General features: G+C 42.4%; 1 protein-coding gene across 1 annotated transcript in view; it reads right to left on the bottom strand.

The window, feature by feature from the left end:
- Positions 1–11,892, bottom strand: part of LOC111155122 (acid phosphatase, prostate) — a 63,391-nt gene extending 51,499 nt beyond the window's left edge. The window contains exons 1-3 of the mRNA XM_022515187.1: positions 11,723–11,892; positions 4,114–4,209; positions 374–460 (exon numbers count right to left, since the gene is read on the bottom strand). Of these exons, the coding sequence (XP_022370895.1) occupies positions 374–460; positions 4,114–4,209; positions 11,723–11,839 (300 nt within the window). The 5' untranslated portion in view covers positions 11,840–11,892. The remainder of the gene's footprint in view (positions 1–373; positions 461–4,113; positions 4,210–11,722) is intronic.
- Between the last annotated feature and the right edge of the window lie 1,075 nt (positions 11,893–12,967).

The following is a 12,967-nucleotide window of genomic DNA, read 5'->3' as shown; positions in this document are numbered from 1 at the left end:
GTCATATTCATACATTTTTTAGGAACAAAATATTTGTATAAAAAGTAGTACATTTGGGGCGCCTGGGTGGCTCAGTCAGTTAAATGACTGTCTTCAGCTCAGATCATGATCCCAGAGTCCTTGGATTGAGCCCCACATCAGGCTCCCTGCTTGGTGGGGAGTCTGCTTCTTCCTCTCCCTCGGCCCCTTCCCCCACTCATGCTTTCATTCTCTCATGCATAAACACAATCTTAAAAAAAAGAGGAGTGCATTTGTAAATAAGATCTCTGACTTGTGTAAGTTCTTCAGAAACAGGAAAAGCACTTTTGCAAATGCAACATTACGTTAAATTCTTTCATGGTAATATGTTCCCACGCTTGGCTCCCCAACTTGCCTGTTCAGGTTTGTAGGACTCATTCAAAAATTTTCTATATCTTTTCCTTATATACTGTCCAAGTTCATAATGCTGCTCCATGCCCAGCTATGGGAACAAATAAAAGCAAAAATCAGTAGAAGTAAATTCTGTGCATTTCATGTACGAGTCTCATCTTTCCTTATTCAATGTGTAGAGCAAACCATGGTGTAATTTAGTAGTTCAACATATTGACATATTTTTTAAAAAAAGAAATACAAACATATTTACATATTTTTATGTAAATGAAATATAGACATATTTACATATTTTTAAATGAAAACAAGAAAAGAGAGTTGTGCTCTTCAGCCATGACTCCTTGAGAAAACTCATGCACCTTCGTTAGCACTACACATAGAGCCTTGCACAGTTAATAGCTGGTGATTGATCTAAGTAAATGGTTCATCTCTGGTGTGGTAGAACATCGCTGGCTCATCTTTGTTGGTAGAACATTCAAGAGAGCAGGCTAACCAGTTGGTTAACCAGTGGAGCTTTTGTGGAAGAAATTCAACCACCTGATAAGAAGCTGGACTTGATGAATCTGAAGATCACTTTCAACCTCTGGGTGTAATGATTTATTATCTGCACAGTTTATTTATGCCTGGTTCATGAAAAACTAGAGTCTGTTACTCAAAGTGTGGTCTAGGGATCAGCAGGATTAGCATCACTTGGGAGTATGTTAGAAACAGATTCTTAGGCCCCATCTTGATCTACTGAGGGGGTGGAGCTCAGGAACCCCTTTTTTAACAAGCTTCCTAAGATTCTGATGGCCAGTAATCATTGAGAAATGCTGCTTTAGTTCAGTGATCCTCAAGCATTACTGTGCATCAGCAGCAAAATTATCTAGTGATGCTTGTTGAAATGCAGATGCCTGAGCATTGTCCTCAGAGATTTCCTGCTTGTTAGATCCTGAGGTGGCCCTGGAATCTGCATTTTAACAAGCACCCCAAATGATTCAGATCCATGCAGTAGACTGCCATGCTTTGAGAAACACTGCCTTCAAGTCTGTCTTTAATTCCGAGTTTTATTAGAGCTTCAGGAGTTAGAAAGCCTGTGGTCCTTATAGCCTCTGCTTGGTCCCACTCATGCCTTTCCTTGTGGTCTTGGCTGCCATGATCATCACCAACCCCTAGGATGGGGAAGGAGATGGGAAAAGAGTAATGCATGCTTTGAGTTTTGCTAGTTTCCTGGATGACACGGGTAGGTAAAGAGGCAGGTTCTTTGGGCCTAATTTGTTGTACTAACTGACCACTGCATTTTGACCAGAGTCATCTTCTATAGAGCAGTGGTTTTCAAATGTCAGCGTGCACAGAATCACCTGGAGGAGTCACTGAAACAAGGTTCCAAGAACTGAAGCCCCAAGTTTCTGGTTCAGTGGGGAAGGCCAGACAATCTACATTTCTGACATGTTTCCAAGTAATGGTGATGTTGCTCGTCCAGGGACCACACTTGGAGAACCACTGACCTGGAAGGCCATCACCTTGTCACTATGCAGATTGCAGGTACCTGGCCAAGGGTAGGAATTTGAGCTCTAGAACTTTGTGACTTCAAGAGTGGTCAGGTACCAGCATCACTAGCTTCACCTTGGAGTATGTTAGAAATAAAGACTCTTAAGTCCATGTCAGACCTGCTGAATTAGAATCTGCATTTTCCCCCCTAAGTTTTATTGCGATAGCATTGACATATATCGCTGTATAAGTTTAAGATATACAGCATACAGTTTGGTTTACATATATTGTGAAATGATCACTGTTATAAATTTAATTAGCATCTGTCATTTCATAGAGATACAATAAAAAGAGAAAGCAAAAAAATTGTTTTTCCTTGTGATGAGAACTCTTGGGATTTACCCTCTTAACAGCTTTCACATGTGTTAATAGAGCTGTTTTTATCCATAGTTGTTACACTGTACATTAAATCCCTACTACTTATTTACCTTGTAATTGGAAGTTTGTACCTTTTGACCGCCTTTCCCCCAGTTTTCTTCCCCCCCCCAACGCCCTGCCTCTGGTTAACCACAAATCTGATTCCTTTTTCAATGAGTTTGGTTCTTAAAATTTTTTAGATTCCACATATAAACGAGATTATATAGTATTTGTCTTTGTCTGGCTTTTATTATCTAGCATAATGTCCTTAAGGTTTATCCATGTTGTCATAGACAGCAGGATTTTATCATTTTTATGGCTAAATAATGTTCCATTATAATATCTATCTATCTATACCACAACTTCTTTATTCATCCATTTGTTGATGGGCATTTAGGTTGTTTCTATATCCTGGCTATTGTAAATAACGCTGCAATGAACACAGGGGTGCATGTATCTTTTTGAATTAGTCTTTTCATTTCCTTCATTTCATTTCATTTCCCTTAGAACCTGCATTTTAACAAGATCCCCAAATGATACATTCGTTCTAGGAAGCTTGAGAAACACTGCTCTAGGAAATGTGATGGCTAGTCAAGAGACTCCTAGAAGGAGAATCCAGATACTACAGCCTGAAAGAATCTTATAGTCTTACTGGAAAAGCTGAACAAGGGAACAGGAGTCTCCCCACAGCCACAGGTATTAAGAAAGCCCTGAATTTTTATTACCATCCCCTCGTTTAAGGAGCTGAAAGCGGGGTAGGAGTAAGGTATGGTGGGAGGAGCTCTGACCGGGGAGCCCAAAGTTGCTGACCTCAAACAGCCTCTGTGGGGTTTCTCCTCTATGAAACGTTGTGGTTGAATTAGGGAAGTGGTTCTCAGACTTGACTGCACATTAGAGTCAACTGATCAGCTGAAGGATTTTAAAAATCCCAATGTCCAGGCTATACCCTAGCTGAATTAAATAAGAACCTCTGTCTGGGAGGCCGACAGACATCATTTTTTAAAGCTCTCCAAATAATTTCAGTGTTTAGCCAAGACTGAGACCCATTGGTTTAAATCCTTAGTTAAATGTTTAGGGATATTCTACTCTAAACAGTCTATGACATTTTCTTAATGTATTTAAACAGTGCTTTGATCAGGGCAGAAGCAACACATGGGGCCTCCAGCTCTGAACAGAAAAGCCACCCGCTGTTGCAAGAGAAGGGGGTGGTGCTCTAGAGCAGGGACTACAGTGTCTTTGTCCCCCATGCACCCCGCCTTCACCTTCTCCTTTAGTATTCTTTAGGAAGTAGGGCTCCCTGTGTTTAAGACCACTTATAAGAAGGCCCAATCCCAGTATATCCAGCTGATAAAAAAATCAAATTTGGCATCAGCACTTCCAAAGGAATCCTGTCTTCCCAAACCTGCTGATTCAGTTTATCAATTACAAGATTATTTTCTGCTTCCTTGGAGGGAGGCTGAGCAACTCAGGGGCTGGCTTCCAAGGATCTCTTGGCTCTCCTTAGCATCTTTAAGCTCATGTGTTCATCTGTTGCCATGTACAGCTCTCATGCTTTAATAAAGCCAAACGGGGCAAAAAAAAAAAAAAAAGATCAAAACGGGCAATTTTATACAAATTTCCTACAGTTACTAGTCACTAGGGGTGACTTGGTCATGATCAGAAATTATCGAAGTTAACCATTACTGTCTCGCCTTTCATGATCAAAACACACTTTAGACTTTTTAGTTCCTAGGTAATTATGCAAAACAGTCTCCCAGATCTGAGTAACTTAAGTGGTTATTTGGTTTCAATGTATTATAAACTCCACAGTTTCCCTTAAGACTCATCAGCAAACTTTTAGCTGAAAATCCAACCAACCTGAGTGAGTTGGCCAAATCCTTGGGGCCATGAGGATTCCTTAATGGGGTCATTAGGGAAGGTTTCAATGGGACTTCGGTCTCCATGCCTAAATACCTGAAAAGAGATCAAGACAGTAAAGTTACAAATTTCACTTAGGTGTTTTAGCTCAGCTCATCCTCATAGATTTTCTTCTAAACCACTGGTTCTCAACATTGGGATGTGGCCAGGGCATCAGGATTTTACACTTGATCTTAGTTAAGAGGCCGAGAAGTGATTTGGAGCATCAGGATTTTTAAGACCTCCTCATTTAAGGGGTGCCTGGGTGGCTCAGTGGGTTAAGTGTCTGCCTTCAACTCAGGTCATGATCTCAGGGTTATTGGATCAAGTCCTGCATCTGGTTCCCTGCTCAGTGGGAAGTCTGCTTCTCCCTGTCCTCCCTGCTTGTTCTCTCTCCCTCTCAAATAAATAAGTAAATAAATCTTAAAAAAAAAAAAAAAAGACCTCCCAGGTAAATCTCAGGTTAAGAACCACTGTTTGCATCTCACTAACACTTTCCCATGTTTCAGGTAATGTAAGTGAGGAGACAGTCAGTCATTAGGAAGCAGACGAGCCATACATGGAGACTGGTTTGTATACTGGGGCAAGGAGGAACACAAAGTTTAGCATGATCACTTTAGTTTTTATTTATTTATTTATTTATTTTATTATTATTATTTTTTTAAGATTTTATTTATTTATTTGACAGACAGAGATCACAAGTAGGCAGGGGGTGGGGGAAGCAGGCTCCCCGCTCAGCAGAGAGCCCGATGTGGGGCTCGATCCCAGGACCCTGGGATCATGACCTGAGCTGAAGGCAGAGGCTTTAACCCACTGAGCCACCCAGGCGCCCCATTTATTTATTTTTTTAAAGATTTTATTTATTTATTTGACAGAGAGAGAAATCACAAGTAGGCAGAGAGGCAGGCAGAGAGGTGGGAAAGCAGGCTCCCTACTGAGCAGAGAGCCGATGCGGGCCTCCATCCCAGGACTCTGAGATCATGAACTGAGCCCAAAGGCAAAGGCTTAACCCACTGAGCAACCCAGGTGCTCTGCAAGATCACTTTATTGCAAACAGGCTCTGATGAGAAGTAGTCTTCCTTAATTATGGTGTAAAAAATTTTACATATGATAAAACCAGTCACTTTTAAATGTCACATACAATTTGTGACCATCTTGAGCCAATGATTTATTAGTTTTTAGGAGATTAGAGATAAAGGACTTAGGGAAAGGGAGATTAGAAAAGCTAATTCTTAATACTTTAGAATTTGTATGCATGTCATGCTATTTTGATTGCACATTTTCCTCTTTGGAGAGAGTAGTCAGGACTTTCGAAATGTTGGTATTTTCTGACTCCAATATGCTTTCTGAATAAAATACCAAACTAAATACAAAGCTGTTTTATCAGCAAAAGATAAGACATGAAAAATACTCCAGAAGTCCAAGATGAAGTCTATACTGATGCCAGCAAACATTTTTAATACAGAGGAGGGCCGCAGGATACCTTGCATTATCTGAGATTTCCTGCACTTGTCATTTACACTACCTGGCTAAGATGCTTCAGGAGACACAGAGTAAGGAAGAGTTGTCAATTTTAGCCATCTTTCAGATGGGATTCCAGGAAAGTGAGGGAGGCTTGTAGGACCTGGGTTGTGTCTCTGGTGTCTAAAGAAAACTTACCTTTTGGTCCCCTAAACTGGTGAGAAATAAAAATTGCAGTAGAACAGGCCATAGCAAACAGAGACCATGGTGTAGTGGATCAATCTATCTATCTTTCTTTCTTTAATTTTTAAAAAAAGATTTTATTTATTTATTTGATAGAGAGAGAGAGACAGTGAGAGAGGGAACACAAACAGGGGTAGCAGGAGAGGGAGAAGCAGGTTCCCTGCTGAGCAGGGAGCCCAATGTGGGGCTTGATTCCAGGACCCTGGGATCATGACCTGAGTCAAAGGCAGACGCTTAATGACTGAACCACCCAGGGACCCCTCATTAGTTCTCTTTCTATAATCTAAACATATTTTGGACTTTTTAGATCCCAGGTAATTGTGCAAAAATATTTTCTTAGATCTGAGTAACTAAAATTGTTACGTGGTTTCAGTTGATTATAAATCCTACAACGTTTAGTTTCCAAGGAATCTCAACCTCAGCACTGTTGACATTTTGGGCTGGATAATTCCTTGTGAGGGGCTACCCTATTACCTGCAGAATGTTTAGTGGCGTGTCTGGCCTTTGCACACAAGAGTGCAGTAGCAGTCCCTAATTGCGACAATCAAAAAGTTCTCCAGACATTGCCAAATGTTCTGTAGGGGGCAAAATCATCTCTGGTTGGGAATGCCTAAGTTGGCCAAAGGGAAGTTAGATGAGAGACATTGTAGTAAAATAATTTACAATGCTTCTTACCAGCCTTTAACCACAATAGCTCAAGTTTGTTTTTGTTTTTTTTTAAAGATTTTATTTATTTATTTATTTGAGAGAGAGAGAGAGTGCGAGCACAAGCAGGGTGAAGGGCAGAGGGAGAAGGGGACTTGATTCCAGGACCCTAGGGTCATGAGCTGAGCCGAAGGCAGACACTTAACCAACTAAGCCACCCAGGCGTCCCTCAAGGTTTTTTGAATGCTTGATATGTCCTAGAAACTGTGCTAAGTGCTTCTCATAATTTAATCCATTCATCAGTTCTACAAAGCACTTATGAATATTATCTTCATTTCACAAACAAGGAAATCAGTCCTAGTTAAGTGACCTCCCTAAGGTCACACAGCATGTAAATGACAGTAGAGATCCAAGCACAGATGGTGTGCCTCCAGTGCCAGCATTCTTAACCCGTGTTAAGAGGCTCATTTCTCTGCTAAAACACACCCTCGGCATCCCTTCAGTGGGCTCTCCAGGATCCAGGGCTTCGTTATGAACTTTTCCTCTAAGATCAGAAGCTCTCTGTGTTGCACTACAGGAAAACTCTGATGTAAGCAACAATCCCAAACACTACTTAAAAAATAGAACTGAGGGGACGCCTGGGTGGCTCAGTTGGTTAAACAGCTGCCTTCGGCTCGGGTCGTGATCCCGGCGTCCTGGGATCGAGTCCCACATCGGGCTCTTTGCTCATCAGGGAGCCTGCTTCTCCCTCTGCCTCTGCCTGCCATTCTGTCTGCCTGTGCTTGCTCTCTCTCCCTCTCTCTAAAAAAAAAAAAAAAAAAAAATAGAACTGAGATTATGCATCTAAATGACAGTGTAGCCTAGGGAGAAAAATAAGCATGGTGCCCTTAGAGGAGGGTTATTTAAACAGCAGAGCCCTGGAACATAATCACAGGCTTGAACAAGCTTTCTTACTCTGTCCTTACAGGTCAGGAATAATTGCACTTCCCTATACTGCAGTAAGTTTTAAGGGTTTTTGAGATAGTGGCTCAAACAAGCTGTGAGCTCTTCAAAAGGGGTGTCCCCCAGAGACCATTAATAAACCATCCCTCTCCACATCCCCAGACGCTGGAAATCAGTATGTGTGTGTGTGTCGGTGAGCATGTGTTGGTGTGCATATCAGTGAGCGCCCTCAAGTGCACACACGCCATTCTTGAGCTCCTGGAGTTTCAGCTGGAGCCTTTAGACTGTGCCTCAGTGTTTTAAGCCTGCGGTAAGGCAAACTTCTTAACAGCCGCCTGCCAAATTTGTATGAAATCCTTCAGATTTGTATGAAATCCTTCAGAAACCTAAACATATAGGGTAAGCCCCAGGCCTATTTTGCAGCCCCAGAGGTAACTGCAATAGGAAGACATCCAGGATAACAACCCCTTATGTCCGTGTAACCCTCCAGAGTTTTGTACAGTCTTTTCCCTGCTCTCTCTTTCAATTCTCAGAACTCCTGCAAGGCCAGGCTGGCCCTATTGCTGTCCTGAACCAAAAAGGAAACTGAGGTTCAAAGAGACAGAACGAGCCATACAGATCTCTTGGTTTTCATGAATGCTACCCACTGTTTTCTCCCCCACATCACATTCACTTTATCCTTTTAGATCACAGGTGACTTTTTAAAAAACAGAACCATGGTCTGGTTCCCCCAAGAATGATCCTTCTCTATCCAGTCTGCTGAGTGGGTTTGCCGTTTTACATCATCCTATCTGATCTGGCCCTGCCCACCTTGATGCTACTATCTTACACTTTTGCTAAACATGGTCAGCCACAGAGCCCCTGCTGTTGCATCCAATACATTGTTCCAGCCTCAGGGCGGTGAAGTTCCATCGGTCCGGAATGTCCTCCTCCTACTTCTAATCCTGGCGGTCACTGAATCCAGGTCCCTTCTGAAAAAGGCAACCAAGAGAGGTCTCTCTTGACCTCCCATACTCACCATACTTATTACTCTTTCTCTAAAAAGTTAAAAATAATGATTCTCTAAGGGTTTTCTATGGGACACTCTGGGAAAAGAGGAGGTGGATTCTGTGGTCAAATTTTAGGAAATATAGTTCCCTACTAGATCCTTTCCTTTAAAGCCATGGCACATATTAAATTATTATTATTTTTAAAGATTTTATTTGTTTATTTGAGATAAAGCAAGAGAGGGAGAGAAAGATAGCATGAGCAGAAGGACAGAGGGAGAGGGAGAAGCAGACTCCCCACTGAGCAGGAAGCCCATACCAGGACCCTGGGATCATGACCCGAGCCAAAGGCAGAGGTTTAACCCACTGAGCCACTCAGGTGCCCAGAGATGTTAGACTATTAAAGACCGAGGAGTCCTGCCCTTTAGAGACCTGAAATACAATGTGACTCTTGTTTTGTTCCCAAAACTGATTTGACTACTGAAACCCATTTTTTCTTCCAAGCAACTCCTGTTAACAACTCGTCAAACTAGCATTCCATGGGACACACGTTGATAAACCTGTTTTAAAAGATTGTGTGATAACTCTGTTCATGAGACAGAACAAGAGCCAAGGACAGTTTCCTGCTCTTTCTGCCAAGGACAGCTTCTCAGAAGTGGGAAAGATTTATTTTTCCTGGATCTCGGAGGAACTGCGAGGAAACTACCTACTGATTATGAGCTGTTTGTGCACCTAACCTCCAGGGGGAGCGCTCAGCTCCATGTGCTGGCTCCATTCCAGCAGGAATGGACTATGTGCAGGGATCAGGGTCAGAGCCTCCGTCATACAGCCTGGATTCACATCCTGACAAACCACGGCTACCACGTAACTGTGGACAAATTGCTTAGCCTCTTTGCGTCTCAATATCTTTATCTATAATATAGAGATAGTAAAGTTTCTGTAAAATTTTAAAGAGCAGTCGCCAGATGGAGCAAACCAAACTGCAGGATGCCCAAATATTGCACGAAACATACTTTATGCTATAAAATTATTTGCTGTTTATCTGAAATTCAAATTTAACTGGGTATCCTGTGTTTTCCTAGGAACCCTACTTCACGGGGTTGTTGGAAGGATAATGGGACATTTTCCACATCGCACTCTCAGAACAGTGCCCGGCATATAATAACATCGAGTGATGATTGGTTATTGTTACAAATGTTACCACTTTAATTAGAGGCACCTTTCTTTTATTCTGGTTCTAATAATTTTCTAAGGATTTGCCTGGGTATATAATTTAACCATTTATGGTCAAATATTCTCTATAATCAATAAAAAGAAAGTAGTATCTCATCGCTGAAGTCCTTAGATATTGTTTGGTAAGGGCCAAGAAGTTGTATTAAGTTGCTTTTCATCTACCATTAATGGAAGAAAGCCTTGCTAGGAAAAATCATTAACATTAGCCTTGTGTGATAAATGTTAATCTTTATAGCCCCAAGAGAGCTATCTTTGTAAGGTTTTCTTGTCGTTATCCTTTTTATTTTTTTTTTAAAGATTTTATTTATTCAGGGACGCCTGGGTGGCTCAGTTGGTTAAGTGGCTGCCTTCAGCTCAGGTCATGATCCCAGCATCCTGGGATCAAGTCCCACATCCCTGGGATCAAGTCCCGCATCGGGCTCCTTGCTGAGCAGGGAGTCTAAAGTGGGATTCCATCCCCAGGACCCTGAGATCATGACCTGAGGTGAAAGCAGATGCTTGCTTAACTGAGCCACGCAGGTGTGTCTGTCAGGTTTTTCTTAGGGTAGAATGAAGTTGTAGTCCCTGAACATCTGTTAACTGAGAGTGACGGGGGAGAAAGGAAGCCCTAGACAGTTTGGTAGTCAAGGGAGTGAGCCCATGCTGGAGTAAAACAGACACAGAATTGACCACATGCAGTTAACTCCAAGTTCACTATAATACCTCACAGGCGATTACCTCTCAGCCAACTTACCACAGGCCTACAGTGTTGAGAGTGCAGTTTCTGCTGTGTCCCCCACACTTGCTTAATGTACGTGTTGGCAAGAAACCCATGAATATAAGTAAAAGTCCCACTTGCGTGGATTTCTTTACAGAAGGTACACGATATGACACACCATTCTTTTTTCAGCACAGAAGTCTGACAGCTGGTAAATCACTTGTAAATAAATTGATGATGTTTCTCTGATTCTCTCTCATTTGTTGACTCATGACCTAGTAAAGATTTATTGCACTAACAATCATAATTTGCATAATCATATGGTTATGAAATTTGTTCTGTAGAAGGGAAAGAAAGGAGTTCTGAAAACACTCAGCTGAGGAAACAGGAATTTTATGTTTGATTTTTTAGGTAAAAGATGACCTCCCTGAAAATTATAGAAATAAATTTTGAGTATTCTCACAGGAAGAAAATTTACTTATTTACCAGCGTATTTTCCATCTATCAAATAAAAAAGGCGAGGAAGAGAAAGAGATTGAGAGAGCAGGTGTGAAAGACAAAGAAAGGGGCGGAGTCGGGGGAGGAGGGGGTGGAGACAGTGAGTGCAACAGGTGAAGAGAGAAGTAGAGATACAGAGAAAATCACAGACAGGGAAACCCAGGGACACACAGGGATTAACCCCAGGACTCCCAGGAAAGTGATAAATCCCCTTCACTTCGCAAACCCCCTTCCTACCTACTTCTAAGAAAACTCCACAGTGTATTTTCTTTCCTTCCCGTCACACATCAGCCACCCCTCTTTCCCCACAACTTGTCACACATACGGGGGTGGAGAAAAACATTATTTTAATGATCAATCAAATCTACATATCAGGAAGTCCTCCTCGAAATTTCTCGAATTTAATTTCACTTTTATGCTTCAAAGACGGTTGGCAAATAGAGTTTCCAATTTCCTGATAAAGAAAAGGGGAAGGGGCTCCTTCATGCAGTAGATGGGTGTTCTTTGGTTTGCAAACAAATAATCATCGCACTGAGGGAAGCCTGGTTAGCTCCTGGGGCTAACGTGGCCAGCTGGGGCTTCCCGCACAGCGTCTGTGGCTATCTGGAGGAAACATGCACTCAGGGCAGCTGTGAAATACGTGAATAAATAAATAACAGCGGCAAAGGCACAAATAGCAGAAGCAAACACTTTTTGTCGGGACACGTTAAGTATTCGTTAGGAGGAGCTTGCGAAACTTGATTATGCACTTTCTGAGTTAGGACTCTGGAGACCACAGTAGAGGGTAAAGTGAAACCTGACACCTGGGTATCAGCCCCTGCTGGTAACAGTTTTAAGGAAAAAACAAGGAGAAAAGTCTACTCACCAAAGTCAGGAACTTGAGCTCCTTGGCGACCGCACCTCGGTCTACCCAGGAGAGCAGAAGCCAGAAACTAAGGCCAAGGCTTGCTGCCCTGGCCACGGGAAGCAGGGCAACCCTCATGCTGGGGAGTGCTTTCTCGGGCTGGAGTTCCGAGGTGCTGTTTCCAGAGCAAAAGCCATTAGAGGGCAAGCTATTTAACAAAGGGATTGGAAGGGAAGGAGTCCCTGGGCGGAGCCAGACGCAAAAATAGTAAGATCACCAGGTAGTTTGGGGCGGGGTTTGGCAAGTGTCTGTTCGGGTAATTTGAGGGCTGGGTGTGAGAGATCCCAGTCTTCTGGATTTAAGGTAGAATGCTGAGACCCAGAGAGGGGTAAGCTGTTGCTCAAGGTCAGGGAGCATGTTAGGACACTTTCCCCCCCTAAAGTTTACCATTCCCTTTTCTTTAGATAGGGTGTGATACAGTGTTTTCTTTGTGGCTGTCACTTGGGAAAGGGATCTGCCTCGACTTTAGAAAGCTTAGGCCTGTTATTCCTAACTGGGAATTTGGAAATTCAGAAATATAGGCACAGAAATATGGAAGGGACTGCGAGTACTGGTGTATTTTAGGTCTATTCCCCAGGCCAAACTTGGCTCCCTTTTGTAAAACTCTCATGTAGCCTAGAGAGGTGTTTTTATTATTATTTTTTTTTAAATTTTCGAGAGGTGTTTTTGAATTGAAGAAAAGTAAGAGAAACTTTATTTTGAAAACTTTTAGTGACACCTTCAGATATTTGGGGTTCATCTGTGGTGTCTCAAAATTAGGATTAGAAGTGCCTTTCCTAACCTGACACAATTGAAAAACAATGACAACAACAACAAACTGACCTATAACTCTATGTTGTCAGTCACCGTCTTGGGCCCTGAGCCCTGCGTTCTGCATTCTGGGTGAGTCACAGCCTTGCCTCTCCAACCCTGATCTCATCAGGGATGCTACAAAAGAGGAAAATCTGGACTGAGGGAATTTAGCTTTCCATTTTTTCCCCCAACCCATCAGCCCCATTGTAGGCTGAACCTACCCCCTCAGCAGAGGGAGATCAATGGTTGGTCTCACAAGGTGGTCTCTGGTACATTGTACCTGTGGCAAGAGGGTTCTGTGGTGAAGGGATCACAGAATGCCCTAGCGTGTGGTGTGTGGGGAAGTGGGTGCTTCTTTTGGTATGGAAGAGCGTATGTGAAGAATGAATGAATGTGTGGTAGGGTTAGACATTT

This window comes from Enhydra lutris, unplaced genomic scaffold (assembly GCF_002288905.1).
Source record: "Enhydra lutris kenyoni isolate GAN:26980312 unplaced genomic scaffold, ASM228890v2 scaffoldscaffold39, whole genome shotgun sequence".
Lineage (NCBI taxonomy): Eukaryota > Metazoa > Chordata > Mammalia > Carnivora > Mustelidae > Enhydra > Enhydra lutris.
This window is presented reverse-complemented; position numbering and strand designations above follow the sequence as displayed.